Source organism: Anomalospiza imberbis, chromosome 1 (assembly GCF_031753505.1).
Source record: "Anomalospiza imberbis isolate Cuckoo-Finch-1a 21T00152 chromosome 1, ASM3175350v1, whole genome shotgun sequence".
In the NCBI taxonomy this organism is placed as follows: domain Eukaryota; kingdom Metazoa; phylum Chordata; class Aves; order Passeriformes; family Viduidae; genus Anomalospiza; species Anomalospiza imberbis.
In genome coordinates this window covers 72,721,232-72,740,469 of record NC_089681.1, presented here as the reverse complement: position 1 = coordinate 72,740,469, position 19,238 = coordinate 72,721,232, and the positions used below count along the sequence as shown (strand labels likewise).

At 37.1% G+C, this 19,238-nt stretch overlaps 1 protein-coding gene across 7 annotated transcripts in view; it reads left to right on the top strand.

Annotated features, from left to right (window-relative positions):
- The window catches only part of CTNND2 (catenin delta 2), a 638,637-nt gene extending 619,725 nt beyond the window's left edge, over positions 1–18,912 (top strand). For all 7 annotated transcript variants that reach the window (XM_068196795.1, XM_068196789.1, XM_068196805.1 and 4 more), the window contains 4 exons: positions 4,832–4,958; positions 9,023–9,154; positions 16,327–16,400; positions 17,726–18,912. In XM_068196795.1, the coding sequence (XP_068052896.1) occupies positions 4,832–4,958; positions 9,023–9,154; positions 16,327–16,400; positions 17,726–17,986 (594 nt within the window). In that variant the 3' untranslated portion in view covers positions 17,987–18,912. The remainder of the gene's footprint in view (positions 1–4,831; positions 4,959–9,022; positions 9,155–16,326; positions 16,401–17,725) is intronic.
- The last annotated feature ends 326 nt before the right edge of the window (positions 18,913–19,238 follow it).

The window sequence follows — 19,238 nt, the reverse complement described above, 5'->3', positions numbered from 1 at the left end:
TACTACTTCAGTTAATATCCTGGAACCAATAAAAAGTGGCTTATGGATAAGGAAGTAGGATGACGAAGCAAGTCTGGTCCTGTGTGCTTTGAGTTGTCTGTAAAATGTCTATTAATTTAGGGTACAAGAGGATCAGACCTGAAGCAAGAAGTAGCATGCTGGCAAGGTTGTAAATTTCAGAAAAGCAGGACACATGATCTATAGTTTTTCAGGCTTTAGCTGTTTTTTTATTGGATTTTTTGTATCATTTTATTTTTTTCTCTCTAGTAGGAGTTTTCCATTTACAGGAAGTTGCTCTTCTCTGTTCCTGGCAATGTTCAAACACCTGTGGCCAGGAGTCAGAGCAGACTGTGCTCTTCAACATTGAAAGATACTGAGCCATCACACAGCCATCATACATCGTACAGTTTGTCTAGAGCACTCAGTGCTTTTCAACTCAGTGTCTTATAGAAGCTGATCAGCATAATCAGTCAGAGGATAGGGCTTGTTTTCACTTTTGCTGCATGGCTATTAGCACATAGACTGTTGTGGGATTTCTGAGTGGATGCTGTGAGGTATCCAGGTTAGGCACCATACCCTTCCTGACTCCTGGACATTCCTTGGCCACCTCACTCCTCTATTGTCAGTGAATTCTTCAGGCAGGAGCTCTGGTTCCCTGTTGGGTCAACATGTTGTCAGTTCCCACCAGGACTTAATTTAATTCAGTCATCACAATGTTGCTGTACTACAAGAGAGAAAATGGTGTGTCTAATATCATCCACCTCCACAAAACTTCTCCTCAAATCAAAGACTCCACTACCAGTGACTTCTGAAAACTTGAAATTCTTGCAAATGCAATAGAAATCTGATTCCTATTTCACCCTTGCATTTTAAACAGAAGAGAATATCCAGAAAAGAAAGAAAAAACAAATTATATTTTCATGAGACACATGCTATAGGTGTTTGGCGGAATTAGTCACCCTGACAAAATAATTATTTTCACATGGGCCTGATGAAAATTATTTATTTTCAAAATGACTGAGAGTTGAGCAGGAAGATAATGAACCTGTTCACCCCTAAAGCCCAGTAAAAAGTGTTCAGAGAGACTACAATATCACTTTCATTTTCTATAGCAATTATCCAACTCCCATCCCAATTTTAATCCTGCAGCTTGTCCAAGAGGATTATGTCGTTTCTGCACGTCACTTAAATCAAACTTTAACATTTGGAATTTATGAAATATAATTGATCTAATAGTATAATGGATATATTCAGTATAGTCAAAATATAGACAAATGCCCAGTGGAAAATGTGTTGGAAGGATGTATAATGGTATTTCTGTACTCTAGGTGTTCTCTGTCCTCCTGTAGTGTGCAGATGCCACCTATTAATTAGTTTAACAAAATACATTTAACATTACATTTCACAAATACATCCATTCTGTAACAGAATTGCATTGAGTTGCTTTCCAATTTGTCAAATCCTTTTGTCTTACTCTTCCTCTCCTAGATCACATTTGTGGCTAGTAAAGTGGTTTCTTAAATTCAGCCTCACATACTTTGGTCTTGAGTTAGCTTTCTTCTCTGCAGGACACTGCTGTATACTGTACCTTTAAGTACCCAAGTCAATTTAATTAAATTTCATTACAGGCAGTAGACCTGAAACAAACTAATGAAAGCAGCCATCATGTCAGGTGGTATTTATCTAGCCATTAAATTGAAAATACCCCCTTTAGGCTCTTAAAAATTAGTTTCAATATTTAATACTAATAGGTTTTAGAATTGTTAATGGGTATAGTTTTAATAAATTTGTTATAAACTGTTTACCTTTACAAGGAAAGAAGTTTGTTCCTTGCAGCAGAACGGAGCTAAAGATAAGTAACTTGAAACTATTAGGGTTTTGAAATACTGTGAGGTCTGGGACCTGCCCACAGTCTGTTGAAAAGCACTGTGAAAGTTGTCATACAGTGATAGGAGTATGCCTTGTTTAATCAAAGGCAATGCCAAGTCAGTACTAAACTTGTCTTAAGAGTTTGTTGTTTGCCTCACTTGTCTTACTGAACTGTTTTGGCTTGCCAGCTTAAGAGTTTGTAGCAGAATTTATTTAAAGACCTCATTATAAGCACTACTGTCACCAGAGAGAAAAATGAAAATTTGCAGGGAAGAGAAGAAGAGAAAACCTCCACTGCAGAAAAGATTGCTAGTGCCCCAAAGCAGCTCTCCTTGCTGCTCGGGCACCTCGCAGTGCTGTGTCTGAGGAAGCAACATCGACAAAGTACTTGTTGTCCTGCACAGCCAAACTGGTGCCATGTGCCAATCCTGCACAGTCCGTGGGATGGTGCAGGTATCAAGGATTATTTTCATCTACTTCTCATCAGAACCAGGCTGCAGGTGTTAATGTATATGATACCCATGGAATAGGCAACAGGAAGAAAGGGGAAGACTCTTGCCACTTTTTTTCTGAACAGTATGCCAGCATTTTACTTGAGGGAAACAAGAATGCAAAAAGAGAGTATACTTGGCCACGTATGCATCCAGATCCACAGAACTGGAAACATTTCTACCCTGCTCTATGTGAGCATGGTTGATGTCTCTTCTTTTGCAGGCAGTGAGTAATGAGTAGTGCATCCCTTTTCTCTTTGTCAGATCTAAAGTCTGCCCTCTTCATAGTTTCCCCTTCTTCCATCTGTTTAAAAGAAAATTTATTTTTAACAGAAATAAGTTCTATTGTAGAAAACTACAACAGCAGGAGATATAGTCACCTTTCTTGTAAGAAATTCTTAACCCCAGAGAAGGAGAAAGAAGAACAATTTTTCTTCATCAGAATAAAGGCATGGGCTTCTTACATGTTTGCTCCTTCAGTTTCATGATAGAGAAATGAATGCACAAATTATTGTCAACCAGAGACAAAAAATTAAGCCTATATGTGTTACTTGTAGTCTTGGATAAGATTATTGGACTTAAGCTATTCATTATAGCTCTAACTATAAACTATTATGTCTTCTTTAAAATACGTGTATTTTATATATATGTACATATAATGTATAGTAATTTCCAATTTGATTTAAGAAGTAAGGGCTTCACAGAATTTTTTCTTCCATTATCATGAACCCTCCCTCTAGCTTGGAGGATACGGTTTGTGTAGAAACTTCTTTTTGGAGACAGGATATAGATTGGAAATGTTGTATCTAGAAAATTTTGCTTTAAGGAAGTGGTATAAAAGATCAAGTATTTATTTTTTCAAGTTTTTTTTTATTAATTAACAAGATTTCTGCCTTACATTTTCTTATATGACTGTGATTAAATATGAGGTGCAGTTCAGTGAAGTGTCCTAAGCATGAGTGATAGAGGACAAACAGTCACTGCTGACTCCAGGGAAATCCTGACTGTACTGTAAAAGCCATAGCCCAGATTTCATTCTTCCTCATTTTTGTCTTTGAAATTGCAGCTGAGATACACCCGTGTTTGTAAAAATGCATTACATAAGGAGTACATTCATTCAGCACCCATAGTTAGGTGTCACCTCTGGCTGTCCTAATTTATTTATAAAATTTCCCTCTACAAGAAGTGTATCTTTTGTCCTGCTGTGTCACAGTCTTTCTGAGTTCTCTTTTCTAAGAGTCTCATGGAAAGGGGATTTTCAACCCATCTTCTCTTCAGAGATCCAGATGCCCATGGTTTCTGTGGATGGAATTAATAAGATAGATACCTGGAGCAAAGGCATTTTTCTTGATGTGTGGAATTCATTGCTGGATGTGTGGGATTCATTGCTGGATGTGTGGAATAGCTGAGTTAGGGGGTGAGAATAGTCTTTACTACCCCAACCATGAATTATTCTTCTGTGAGCAAGAGGAAAATGCCAACTGGTTTTTGGGAATGTTTTATCGTGTTTATTTTTTTCAGCATTTTGTTGCAAAACTTCTGTTTAGCACCATGCCTGGTGCTTGACTCAATTTCCACTGAGCCCAACAGAAAGTGGGTATTTTTAAAGCTGTGTGAGACTGGGAAATCTCAGTGTTACTGATTTAGATTTAACATTAAGCACTGATAAAGACAGTTGCAATCTATCAATACTGAAGGCATTTGAAATGCTGTCATTTTGTAAGACCACTGTCAGAAGTCATTTTATGCTCTCATGATAGTTTCAGACTATATGTAATACGTTTTTAAAATGTGATGTACATTATTTTGGATTATTGCATTACATTATGGTGCAGAAATAAAACATTAATTATTTAAACTTTCCTTTTTTATTTTTGAACTAGCTGTTTCTAGTATTTGTATTGCTTTCTTGCATTTTTTAATACGTCACCATGAACATAGTTTTAAATAGAAGGAATAGAATTTCATTCTATATGCCTTGAAGAAAACTGGAACAAGGAAAATGCATTGATTCTTTTTCTCTTGTGTATGAGCAAAAGGGCAGTTAGTATAACTAAGCTGAATAGATGTGCAGTCTGATAATCCTGGAACTTCCCAATCTACTTATTCCAAAACCTCCCTATAAAATGGAAAATATTTCAAGCCAGAATGCTGTTTGCAATGTGAAAATAGAGGCGTGGGAAAAAAGGCAGAGCTATTAAACAAATAGCCTAAAACAGTGTTAGTAATTTGAGTCTTTCTGAGATGTGTTATTTTATAGAACTTTCTACATTTATTTTTAATCTTGCTGTGTCAGTACAGTCAGCACATCCTATCCTGTACCACTAACTATATTTACCATCCAGTGGCAGGAGGAAGACAGCAGCCTGCTGGTGTATCCGTAGTGAAAACACCAGAGAAAAATACCCTGCTTAAAGCGGGGAACCATGTGGCGTTTTCACTGACCTTTGTCTCAATTCTTGGTGTTGCAGGATGGATGGTCACAGTATCACTTTGTAGCCTCATCTTCAACAATAGAAAGGGATCGGCAAAGACCGTACTCCTCATCCCGCACGCCCTCCATCTCTCCAGTGCGCATGTCTCCGAACAACCGCTCAGGTAAGGCCAGGCCGAAGCAAAGCCAGAGGTAAAAATCCCATCACCGCCATTTTCCCTGACATCTGGATTTGTTGTTCACTCTGGTGGAAGGGCACAAAGTGTATTCTTTACTGTCACCAAATTGCCTGTTCAAAATAGGTTTTTAATTTTTTTTCATTAGCACCTGGTAAAGTTTTACAGAAGAAGGATTATTCCATAATGTTTTGTCATAAATTCTCCCAAAATGCTTTCTTGTTGGGGATTACCTGACTAGATCTCAGGGCAATGGCATCCATTGGTAGCACCAGGAAATTCTGGTGCTCACTTTGCTAGTCATGAAAGCCACTATGTGGTTTATGGCCATTTTGCACACTCTAGCAGAAATTTAAAAACCCACATTACATTTTTTGTCAACTTTTATTCTGGGTACGTGTGTATACATATGCATATGTAAGTTTCACAGATTTGTCTACACATCTTCCTAACACTGATAGCATATTTACACCAGCTATTATCAATTCTGTATGATCTGCACAATGAACTAATCTAAGTATCTCAACTAATGCCATAGTGCAAATTAGTTTTTCTATCTAGAAATAGGGTAATCTTTGCCTCACTTTACTCCAGGGTAAAACATACCTTCATTAGATAAAGCCATTCCCAGTGAAAAATTTTCAAGATAAACAGAGTCCACTGTCAGTCTTTCAGTGGCCTTTCTGCTGCTTGTTCAATCAAATGCTGTCATTCCATAGGTACACCAAGAGTTTAAGATTAAAATTGCCAAACTTATTATTACCATTATGCCATAGTTTGTTTTTTAAGAAAATTATTTGGTTAATTATCTAGAAGCTGCATCTTAGTCCTGCAGAACAACAATTGAGGAGATGTGAAAATGTAGCCATAAGTACAGTGAGAGCTGCTGTTCTGTTTTTAAAATCTGCCATTACACAAGTCCATAAAGGGCTCTTGTTCTTTTTTTTCTTCTCTAAAATCTCATCTTGACTGTAAGTGCAAGGTACTTGAAATGTCTGGCCCTGAGATATTAGTTCTGTCTCTTGCCAGGACCATCTTCTCACTTCTGTTACTCTAAATTTTGGATGAAATTTTACTGCTATCCTCAGTTACCGTAAGACTGGAAAAGCACAAACAATAGTGGCTGTTTCTGAAGGAAGAAGAGCTCATGTCATTACATACCAGTCAGCTCAATGTCAGTCTAGAAAATTGCTGGAACAAATAATCAGAACCTGAACAGCTCAAAGGTAGTAGGACCATAAGATATTACTTAACTCTAGGAGTACCTATTTCTACGTAATAACATAAGTTGCTGTATGTCTGGTAGTATCCATATCAAATGCAAGCATTGATCAATACCAATTGCTCTTATTAAGTCCATATGAATTCCTGCTACAAGAATCTGCAGAAAGAAAAGTCAGTAAGTACAATATCCTATGATCAGTAACACTCTTTCACACATCATTTTTATGGAAAAGACTAAGGCAAGCTAGCCAACAGTTCAGAAAACATCCTGTGTGCTAAATAAAAAACTTAATGAAAACCATTCACAAGGAAATTTATTGCCAAAATGTCAGAATGCTGTGCTTAGAGCCTAGCTTGGTTCCAGTACTCTTCACTAGTTTTAGTAATGACCCAGATAATACGCAAAAGTTACCTATTACCTTTGTGGGTGACATAAACCTGGAAGAAACTCATGTTCTTTGAATTATTGAAATTCAAAGTGATCCTGAGAAATTAGAGGTAATGTTCAAAGGGGAAAAAAACCAATCCTTTAAAAATAAGTTATAAGGAGAATGTCTGACTAGGTGACATTTCCTAATTTCTAAAGTTCTGTAGAAATTATCTGGGGATTTTTGTCAGTTGCACACATGAATTGGAAGGTAGAAAAATTAGGATATGAAAACATACTGAATGAATTGTAATTTTTTAACTCAAGTAAAAGGGGCGTGAGATGGAGACAGTGGGAAGAGTTATACACCAAGTCTTCAAGCATGTAACAGCCAGCTGTGGAGGGGAATGGTGTGAACTTTTATTGCTTTTATAGCAGACAAATGAAAATAATGAGCAGCAAGGAGTCAGACATTTCCTAGCAGTGGGGAAAGAAATCACTGGAACAGACTGCTCGGAGCAGTTATGTGAGCTCTGTCCTTAGAGATCTTAAGTTCCATATTAAAATCTGTCAAGAATTATGTTGGTATACTGGATCCTACCTTGGGGTAAAGAGTTAAAAATAAACGAACTCACACCATCCCATCCATCCCTAGTACTGGGTGATAACAGACTTTTCTGTGTCCTTTAAGAATTAGAGCAGAAAAACATTATATCAATTTTCAGTCTAACATCAACCAAAGTCTTCATCTTTGCTTCCAGTAAAAAGTCTGAAAGAGGGTGCTTCTGCATTTTAATGCTTCCCAGAAAGTAGCTTTCCTCTCATGGAAAGAGCGAGGGAATTCCCACAGGGAACAGAGAGAGATGATTTTATCTGTATCAGTCAATGTTTTCAAAACACCAGAGTGTTTATAACCATTACCAAAGAACGTGAAACAAAATGTGTCTCTCTGCTAGCAGCTTTCTCAAGGTTTGCATTCTGGCCTGCTCCCTGTTAGACTCAAGCTGCCATTAGCTGATTTGGTAGTTTAACGTCATGTTTTTTATATCTGCCGGATTATCAGCTTTAGATTTACATCACTATTGGCAAACAGTTTAAAAGCAATCTCCAATTCTAATGGCTTCATAAGAAAGAACATCTGTCCTGCATTTGCTCTGTAAATTCAGAGGCCAGGGCCAGCAAAACCAATTGAAGCAGAATTCAACATCACTTGTGCTTCCCTGCTCCATAGATGAGTGCTAGTACTTCACTGTTGCTCAACTAAAAAATGTAACGTAATTCAGAGATGATGAAAGATATGCCTCAAGGTCAAGCTTCTCAAAGAGTTTGTATTACATTTTTAATTTTTTTTTCTTTTCCTCGTTCTTGAACAAAGGCCTTGTTACTGGTTTTGAGCTTCTTTTTACATATCAAATACCTGGGTGGAGGCAGGGAAGTGTGTGGGGGTAAGCACCAGCACTTTAGTAATGTTTGTACCACTGTGCCCTTACAAGGCTCTAGGGAGCTCTGCCACTCACACTGTGCTCCTTCTCCTGCCCTCCACAACAGGGAAAGTGCACTTCATTTACCAACACCTAAATCTATTGTAGTTAGTTTACTTGAAAGCCATTATTTTTTTCCTTTGCTTCTGTCCTTTTCCTAAGCATTGCAAGCTCTAAGGCTTCATGATCAGTGCCAGTGATCACCTCCACATTCTCCAGTGTGTGAGACTTGAGTATAAAACCCAGTTCTCTTTTTTGTTACCTGTCCTTTCTTCCTTTTAGCTGTACCATGAGTATAGGTGATGAAGGACTTAGTTTTAATAAAAATAGCCTAAAGTAGCAGTTGTTGCTCTAAGGGCAGTTATTCACACATATAGATATTTAAAGACAGAGAAATTATTTGAGTTACTTTTAATTGTTAGGCATTCTTTGATATATGTTTTCTAGCGGGAAAGAGGCTTTCTTTTCTCCCCTTTTCCATACAAATAATTTAATTGGTTTGTTTATTTTCAAGAGAAAAGGGAAGAAAACAATTTTATAAGGGTTTTTCCCATACAGTTGAAAGTTAACAGTTTTTTCAATGGAAATAAAGTAACTATTTTAAGGAAAAAATGGAAGTGCCCATACCAGAAAGTTTTGACAAGTTAAAGAAACTGAAAAGCAAAAGGAGAAAAAAAAACACTGTTGTACATTTTTTTTCCTTAATAGTGATGATCTTAGATGTTGGATGTAAGTAAAAAGAAATTTAACATTCAGAAGTAAGATTATGTTTGGAGTTGATTGTCCAATGAACACATTTGCCTTGCCCTTGAAATAAGAGCATCTCTTCTTTTCCTCCATAATATCCTAGTGTTTCTTCAATCAGCTTCATGTTAGAAAATTAAGAGATACAAACTTTACTGAAATGCTTACTCAAGAGTTAAACCCTACATTCAGTCATATATGTTTAAAAAAAGAAAAAATCCATTTTTGTTATCTAGCAAGTGCCCCAGCCTCACCTCGGGAAATGATCAGCCTAAAAGAAAGAAAAACAGACTATGAATCAACTGGAACTAACGCCACTTACCATGGGAGTAAGGGAGAACACACTTCTAGGAAAGACACCATGACAGGTGAGATTTTGCTTGCATAGCATGTATAAAACTCAGCTGTGATAGAGCACTGATTTTATGGGAATGCCTGGGCTTCCTGCACTGTGGAAAAGAGTCAACATGCTTTGGTTAATTCCCAAGTTTTAGCCACCTTGAGAAACACAGTTGAAGATATAGTTGAATGAATACAAGAGTATGTGAAAATGATTTGTGAACAGCATGGTTCTTCACAGAAGAAAGGCTCTAAATCCAATTTTGCATGTCTTTTTCAGTTTTACATTTATTTTCATTTTAGAAGGAAGTTGGTTGATCACTTTGAATTAACTGGTATATTTGAGCCTGTGCAATGTTCCCTAACATCTGTCTTTTGCAGGGAATGCTCTCCAGGATGAGTTGCCTTGTTTTGTATGTCAGTATTCATAGGAAATTTGTGGCTCTTAGTAAAGTTTATCTGCGTTACTTTCTTAGCAGGGCTGATTTAAATGCAGTAATTTTCTTTGTATGTTGTAGCATCTGTTTCAGGTTTCTCTGAAGGCCTCTCTTCCCCAGTGAGCTCATTAATCTCATAGCATTTCAGTAATTAAGAAATTTTGAGTGCTTTTCCCAGTGCTGTACCTCTTCCTGAATTCTCTTGCAAAATACATGTTGGTCTCCATCACCATTGTACAGGCTGATATAACCATTATTGAACTTTTTGTCACTTTTATTCAGTACCAAGCATCACAGTCTCCTCTTCTCCAAATGCTGCCTTGGGGTAGGCAAAAAATCACAGAAGTCTGAATGCCTGTTACCTTCTCCCATGCCCTCTGTAGAGGTCTTGCTCAGAGACAGAATGGGTTGCTCACCAGGAACACAGTGACTCAGCATCAATCCATCCATAAGATCCATCTTTCAAGGCTGTATTCAGGATATGAAGGTGCTCACACTGTTATCTACTATGTTATATGTGATTATGTAATCCAGACCTAAAGAGCAGCCTTGGAACTTGTGTGAAAATGCAATATGTAATGTTAATTAGCCTGAAGGTGAAAATCTGAAGAGAAGAATGACGGTCAAGAGCATTTGGAAACCACAGAAATAAGGAGTGTCCTGGATGACTTCTGTGGGGAAAGTGCAGAAGATTCAGTCAAGGTACTGCATTTTATGTGTCTGTAATGTTTTGAGTGTTTCATAGTCGCTGCACGAGGTAGTTTTCTATAACAGTTCAGTGGCCCTTACTTGGTTGATTGAGAAGGACAGCACTGAAGTTTTTTCAGCCATTTGTCAAGGATCCATAAAGGGTGAATCTCAGGAATAAGAGCATCAAGCTGAAAAGGAAAAGGCAGTATTTTGTTCTAGCTGTATCTGTAAATTCTAGCTGTATCTGTAAATTCAGAGTAGCAAATTATATCATAAAGTTCACCAAAATACAGTGTCTCCATGCTGAAAATTTGGGTTTCCTTGCATGTAGTCTTGTTTCTCTGCACATTAAAAAGATGGGCTTTTCTTTTTCCACATCCCTTTTCATTTTCTTTTTTTACTGTGGTGTTTTTCTTCTCCGATTCCTACTTCCCTTATTTCCTTTCTCTCACAGTATAATTTTCAGATTGTGAGGTTTGTACTGCCTCAGCAACCTTTACTTCACTTTGATTTTTCCGTTGTGTTTTCCTCTAATATTGTCTTGTACTTTGGCTATTTCTGTCAATTATTTGGGTGGGCTTTTAGTAAGGAAACTTGAAACTCTTAGCATAATGCTCAGATATCAACTGTCTGTCGAGCTCCTGAGCTCAGTGAGGGGGGAAAAGATCGAACTAATTCAAATAAACAAGTGTAATATTTCACAATTTTACATGACCAATGTACAAATAAACGTGGAATTAACAGGTAACTTTCTCTCTTTCAGATCACCATATCTCTGCACGTTTGGTCTAAGCTCAAATTAAGCACCATTATAAGAACAAAAGAAAATGACAGAAGGCGTCTTGCTCGTCAACATTCAATACGGAATTTGTGTATCATAGTTGTAGCTTATTAAATAATAAATATTTGATTTTAAAAAATATATAAAGTCAGTATTTGTGATTTTGTGAGACATTTTGTCTTTGCTTGAGTGATCTAATACAAGTTCATGTAGCAAGTTTCTTGTGATGTCTGTGTTTCATTTTGTCTATCAGACAGTGCATTGTAGCTGATACATCCGCATGGATGGGACTTAGATGAAGGTTTTCTCAGGTTCCACCTGGCACACACATATTTTGATCTGCTCTTCTACTTTTGTGCCAAGCTGATGTATTACACAAAGCTTTCTTTGACTTACGGATTTTACACAGAGCGTAGAGCCTCAGCTGTAGTTCCAATTTATCCATGACTGTCTCCATGGTCTTCTCCAAAGCTCTTCTCAGTTTGTAGTTGAAAAATTTTATGACCTTTGAGCTGGGACTGAAATGAAGGTTTTTTTGATAGATTTTCAAAGTAGGAATGTTGGCTTCCTGCCATCCTGAGGATTTGTCAGGAAACATCTGGGGAAAATGGAGAATCTATGAAGTAAACAGTTTGGCTGAAGATGATAACTTACATTGATTTCATGAGGATAGATAAAAAAAGAGGCACAGTATCAAAGTTTTCATTGCCCTCTTCAGAGGTTTATGATGCCTTTTATATGTACTGTCCATTTTCTCTTCTCTGTAGAAAATAATAACCAATTATAAAATTTTGTCACCTAAAGTATATTTTTAAGACAAAAACTATTATATTCCATTTAGTGCACGTGATAGTGTTATTTATGGCATGGTGTTTTCCTTCAGACCAGGGAAGATAAGGTTCCTGTGTACCATCATGGGACTCTTTCCTTTATTTCTCTTTCTTTTATTTTTTTAGTTCCATCACTGAACTAATATGTACATCACAGTCAACATGCTGTGTCTTCTCTTCCAACAGCAGAAAAAAAACTTCTGATTAATTTATTTTTCCTTTGGTTGTGGAGAATTAATCAAGAATACTTTTGTTATTTAAACTTACTGGCAAGTCCATGCATATTTGTAACACAAAAGAAAACACCATCAGGTGTTACAGGTGGTCAGGATTATTATTATTATTATTATTATTATTATTATTATTACTATTATTATTATTATTATTACTTTCAGAAACAATAATGCACTGTAATCTTTTCTCATGCCCTTAACCTCATTTTTCACTGTGCAGGAAGGTGGCAGTTGTAGTGACAGGTAATGGTCTCTGTTACCTAAGATTTGTGAGGTACAGAAGCATTTTCCTTTACTGTGTTGAACTAAATTATTTTAAATGGAGACTTGCTGCTAATAGCAGAAAAAGCAGGTTGTGTGATACCAGATGAGGATGACTACCTGTCCAGCTGAGCTGTCCTGTCTTACTGTCAGTTTATGTTCCTAAGGGCAAAAAGCTAGTATCTTGTTATTCCAAAGTGTCTGTAAATGTGTTCAGAATAAGCACTTCCAAAATCTGAAAGCTGAATGTTAAACCATTAATCAAGTGACTGGGATATATGGGGATGAATTTGGTCAATGACATCTTTGTCACGTAAACCACTGAGTAACATACATTTCAGTTTTTGTCATCTTTAAAGAAAACTGCTGTAAGGAACTATGTGACTTTTTTTTTTAACCAGTATCACCTAGAAGACTGAACAGAAGGGAGAAAGAAATGTGTTTTTCTATAATGTCCTGTATGCAATTGAACCACAAAGTACTGCAGGTTGATCATAGTATTCATTTTAGAATGCTCACTATTTTGCCTACCAGAAAGTGCCTTTTCAGTATTATCATGTACTGATGTTTAGAGACTGCATAAAATACGCACATAAACACACACGCTGATCGCTCCTCTATTAATTTAATTTTCAGCTAGTTCTCACGTCTCTGTGAAGAAATGTGGCTGCAGAAATATCTCTGTTTCTTACTCCTTTCACTCCTTTCCCTTCTCTTGCTATTTTTTTTAAATATTTCATTGACTTATCTTTCTATTTGTTTTACAATTTTATTATTATCGTAAATATACAGTATTACCAGGAACAATCGGATATTAACCACACAATATCTGTCCATTCATCTAGCTCCTTTTCTCCTTTCTTGTATATTTGTCCTCTGCTTCTGGACAGCAAGAGTCAACTGGTCACTGAAACATGGCAGAGTGGGAATGGAGTTCCCAGGGATTCCACCTGCATGTTCAGAAGCAGGTACTGGAGCAGGGCTGCATTCACTGCTAGCAGCTACATTGCTTGACTTAACATTTCCTCCAGAATCAGAATTACCTCAACATCCAAGCTAGCCTAAGCCAAGATTTTTATTCTTGAACTCCTGGCATTTATTTTGAAGCATTTTATGTCTCATTGTTTTTATTGCTTTAAGAAAAGATTACTAAGGGTTTGAGGGTTTTTTTTTCATTTTAAACTTTTGAATTTGTATCCCCATCACTGCAGTGAAATCAGCAGCACAGGACTTGCAACTACTTTCATAAGCTGAAACTATCTATTTTCCATCACAGAATACGTGATGCAAGAGACTGTAAAATTTCAGTCTGGTATGTGACATTTGTGAGCACATCAGTGCAAATGTCACAGTAGTGCACTGGACAGCTACACACCAACCCTAAACTATTTCTAGGTTTATAATAGTCATGGCTAATAGCAGCACATATGTACCACATATTTTTATATATCAATATGGAAAGGTCATGACCTCCCTCCTAATGTCTAATTGCCTGAGGAACAACATACAAATTAGCATGTGTCTAGTTTGTTATTTTTCATCAGATTCTTTATAATACCCTCATATTACAGTTGCACCTTATACCAGTCTTTTGCTCTTGACATCAAACAACCATGAAACAGCATTGACCTATCTGAACTCAGTATGTTCAGTCATGTCTGACTAGAAACTTGTATGCATAAAACTTCAAACCCACTTATCTTGGCACATATATTCATAAAAGCAAAATGGTTACAAGAAGTTCTTCCTCCATCTGTGACAGTCCGATACATTGAATGTCACTTTAATATTTTATTTTCAAAAAGTAGGACTTCACAAAATGGATATCTGAAACACTTGAGTATCTTTAAATCTTGAGAAGAATCTGGCATTTTGTGGAACAAGCAAGAAAATCAGAAAAACAGCATTAAAAAGATGATATCAAGGAAAGATCTGGCAGCTGTACTACTGAGAGTCATGTTGTCATGAGATGCACCATAAAGAGCAATGTTGATGCAAACTTCTCTAATACTAAAGACTCATCAGGAGGGGTATTTTCAAACACTACAGCAGAGGCTGCAGCTGGAATATAAAGAAGCCCCCTGAAATAACAGTCAAGTCTCAAAATTCCCTTAAGTGACAAAATGTAATGTGAACAGTGAGAACCTCTGCAGATCAACTCTTTGGCATTAATGCTGACAACCAAAGAAAACTACTCAAGTGCTACTTTCCATCATTTCACCTATTTCTATCTGTTACAGCCTATTGGCATGCAGGTAGAATTAAGAGTGTCTACCACTGGAGGAGCCCAACCAGCATCTGTCACTAGAGTTCATAATCTTGCCACCTTAAAAAAATGGTTCATGCTGCACTTGGAGACCTCCAGGGTTCTTCTCCATTTCCTACAGAGGACTCTACACTTTCTTAGTTATTGCATTCAGCTCTTCAAGGAACAAGAGGAGTTTCACCCCTACCAGTTAATGGTTATGAAATGAAAAATCTCTTTTTCCAGCTGTTAGAGCTCATCAAGCCACCATATAACCCCTGTCTTTATTCTGTTTTCACATAGTGCAGGTATTTAAGAAAAACCATCTGAGATCTGTAAAGCAGCAACATGGAGCAGTGCATCAAACTGACAAAAATTATACCCTCAGCATGGAACCCATGGCAGATGTGAAGACCAGAATTAATGTATTGCAGTCAGCTTTGGCTGAAGGCCATGCCATTCCTGTCTCCAGAAAGGGTGCAATGGTGAGAGGAAAGGTAGAGGAAGTTTCACATGCAGATGTCCATGCTTACACATTGCCAAAGGAAGAAAAAGTGCTTACGTCTTCGGTAACATGGTTCTTCCTAGTGATACGACTAGCATGGATCCCATATCCAGCTTTCAGCTCTGATGCTCAGTGCTTGCCATCACAAGTTTTGAGCTGTGAAAGTATTAAAGGCCACTCTTGGTGCCTCCAGGTTTTTTGCCATTTCAGAGAGACCTGAGAGTAGTCATGAGCCACATGTTTCAGTTCCATTCGTGACTCTGATTCACAGCTACTCAATTTTTACTTTCCAGCCTGTTCTTTTATACTAAGAGTCCTCATAGCAGCATTCAGCCATTCGTTAGAATGTCTGTAAAGATAATAATGCATGAAAAGTGTGCAGCAGCCACGCAAAATGTTACCTTCATAGTCTTTCAAATATGAGAAATAACTACAGTCTTTCAAGTCCTACCAGCAAACTCAGCTTCAGCTACATTGCCAAAACAGACAAATCAGCGGAGTCAGCTTTACAAGGAAAACCCTTATCTTTTCATTTGGGGTTTTTTGAGATGGGGTTGGGAATAAATTTTTCAATGACTGTATATTATCCTCCTTCTCTTTATAAATACTTCCAGTTTCAAACTTCTAGCTCAGTTTTGTCTGTGCATTTGAGTAGTAGGACATCTGAGAAGAAAGTGACGGCAGTCATGTATTTGAGACTATCTTGGCCAGACCTCTCCAGTATAACTACATATTACTTTTTACACAACTTGTTAGTCGCTTATATTTAATCACTTTATGCTTGAATGATTTCATGAGAAAGCAAAATGACTGTACGATTAATAATCCACAATTGTCCAACTGAAGTGAAAGAACTGAAATGTTTCTTAATCTCAATATTTACAGCTGCTGTTTGTTGCACATGTTACATAAGCCCATCTATAACCTGAAATTTATTACTGAATGGTAGCTTTGTATGAAAATATTTTGTTGATGCATATAAGAAGTGCACAAGATTGTTATGAACATGACATGGAGCATGCTACCATTAATAAATGAATACCTAAGAGATGTATTTACACCAAAGATGATGACCGTTCAGTGGAAGGAAAAGTCTGCAGGTGTTTTTAAAGACTTTGGTGTATAGAAAACAGGCTTGGTATGATGTATATAATGATGTATTTAATACTTTGAGGCCAAAGAGGTATGTTTGGTGAACCTGCTTTTTCTCTCTCTGCAGCTCAGAACACTGGAATCTCAACTTTGTACAGGAATTCGTATGGTGCGCCTGCTGAAGATCTCAAACATAATCAGGTAAGTACAGAGACTAAAATGTTACTGTTCCAGAGACTGGTGCAACTGGTGCCAAAGACTGGTGCAACATTGTATATGGAAATGGAAAAAAAATTACCAGAAATTTTAAAACATCACAAATAAACTGATTACTTCATGTAGAATTCCTGTGTCCAAATCAAACACCGGTGTTTGAATACGGGAAATGAAGTGAGGTCCTGAAGGTCACTTACTCCTTGATAGCAGTTCTAGAAATAGAAACTAGAGTAGTTACACTCATTTCTGCAGTTGTAATATCGGGCCAAAACTTGTAACATCACTTGTGGGACTACTAAAAGTAGTGAACTTAGGCAGCCTTTTTCAATCCCTGCACAGAGTGCAATACAGGTATTTGTTCTGGACAAATATCAAGGAATTTGGGTCATAGCAGTGTGACTGTTCCTGACATCTTGAGGGAACATTACTAACATGTACAGAGCATCAGGATCCACAAAGTGTTCTCACATCGGTGTCTGAGCATTGGTATTGCCAGTGATAACCATCTGAGGAATGACAGACGACATCATTTTGCAGTCACAAAGTCTGCCCAAACTTACAGAGGTGGCCTGAAGCAGAAGATAGTCTTCTAGGATAGTCAGCATGTGTTTATACATATCAGATTTCAATAAAGTCCCAACTATAAAATCAGAGATTCACTAGGGATGTCTGGGAAAAAAAGTATGGCAACTTTAGATTAGAGGACCATCTGAGATTTATTTTTCTGCTTATAATAAACATTCCAGCTTCCAGGTAACTAGCTGGAATGTACCAACAACACAACATTGTCAATATGAATTGTTGAGGAGGTGTTAAGATGATGCTTCTGCTTCACTGTAGCAGAACAACCCATTTCAGGGCACTTTTCTCATATCAGTGCCCTGAAGACTGTAAATGGTTTTTAAGGATATGGTGTTACCTCTTCCTCTAAATTTCACTTCAGTCAAAGGCAGCTGCAAAATGTTTAGCATCTTTGGAGTGTAAATTTATTATATTCTAATTCTTCAAGGATGAGTTTTGGTCACCAATATTTGCATTATACAGCTGCAAGTTACACACAGATTGTAATTACAAAAATAAAGTATAAGCTATGCTGGATGAACTATATAATGCTATTAAATAAATTTAAAGAAATAAAATTACAAGGCAGAGCTGTAGAATTAATTCACTATTAAAGCAGTACTTTGAGCAGAAGTTAAGATAATGCACAATTTTATATTTTTAGCATGAGAAACATGAGATTTACTCCTTCCATCCTGTTGCCTACAATCAGTTGTATCTAACAAGCTGTGGATATTACTGTCTTTCAGGTTTCAACACAGCCAGTTCCACAGGAGCCCAGCAGAAAAGATTATGAACCATATCAGTCATTTCAGAATTCAACAAGAAACTATGACGAGTCCTTCTTTGAGGACCAAGTACATCATCGTCCACCTGCAAGTGAATACAACATGCACCTGGGACTAAAGTCAACTGGCAACTACGTCGACTTCTACTCAGCTGCTCGTCCCTATAGTGAACTTAACTATGAAACAAGCCACTATCCAGCCTCTCCCGACTCCTGGGTTTGAGACTTGGGCAGATACAAAAGCTCCAGGAACTGTGCATGTGCATGCATACCACGAGACATTTTTTTTCCTGCAAATTTAGTTTGTTAAAGCCTGTTCCATAGGAAGGCACAGATAACCAGTATGGAAAAAATTAAGAGATTTTTTTAGAAGGCTAAAAGATATGAAAGCTAAACCTGGGAGTAATTAGAAAGAAATATATATACACATATATATATTTTACAGTGTGGGGCAACTTTACTGTTGGCCTGTAGAGTCTAAAGTTCAGTGCTGTATATTGAACGTGGCTGAAGGAAGGAGGAAGAACATGACAGTGGATCTGGGTCAAGAGTTAAGCACAAGTTACTGAGCAGAGTACATACTTTATGGGGAACAGCTTCTCACACCTTGTTTAATATCCTCATCCATTGTGAATCTAGGCTTCAAGTTGCATTTGGGGTTTCCTCTGTACAGCAAGATGTTTCTTGCCTTTTGTTAATGCATTGTTGTAAAGTATTTGATGTACATTACAGATAAAAAAAAAGTGCATTGTGTATATTACACCAATGCCACAGTGTTTCTTCATCTATGGTTCTAAATATTGCTTCAATTTCAAATTTTGAAAGATGTATGAATTTCCAGTTTTTTGTTTTCTTTTCCCCGGTGCGTTTTAACAAAAAAAATTCAAAAAAAAATCAAAAAAAACAAAAAGGAATATTTAGCAGTATTGTTTGTTCTGATATGTGACTTTGTTTGTGGCAACTCAAAAAAAAGGCATTCAGCAGTTTCTGACAATTAACATTCATCATTCCACACTCCTTGTCAACAAAGTGCTTTTTCACTGCCTAAAATTTTAGATGTAGATATTTGAAATAGATTTTTTTCATTTATACCAGTTTTCTTTATGATGATACAGTGTTAAAAGAAAATAAATTACAATTGATCTGTCATCCATATTTGCTAAGAATGTCTATTTCCAAGAACCTGCCATAAAAATACACATTCTTACTTGTGTGTGTCCACGTATGCATAGTATTCTGTGTGCGTGTGTTTGAGTGTGTGTGTTTGTGTGGTGTAAGACTTCTTTTCATCCAATGTTCTCCTTGTTAAGCTTCAGGGTTTTTTTTGATTTTCAGTTCTTTTAAACAGTGGAAACTCCAGTATGTGCTTTCTCTTACTCACTTCCGTAACCATCAACAGCAATTCAACATTGCTAGGCCACATACTCACAAAGGGAGGGGTAGCTGATTTTTTTATCACCAACTCCATCACCCTT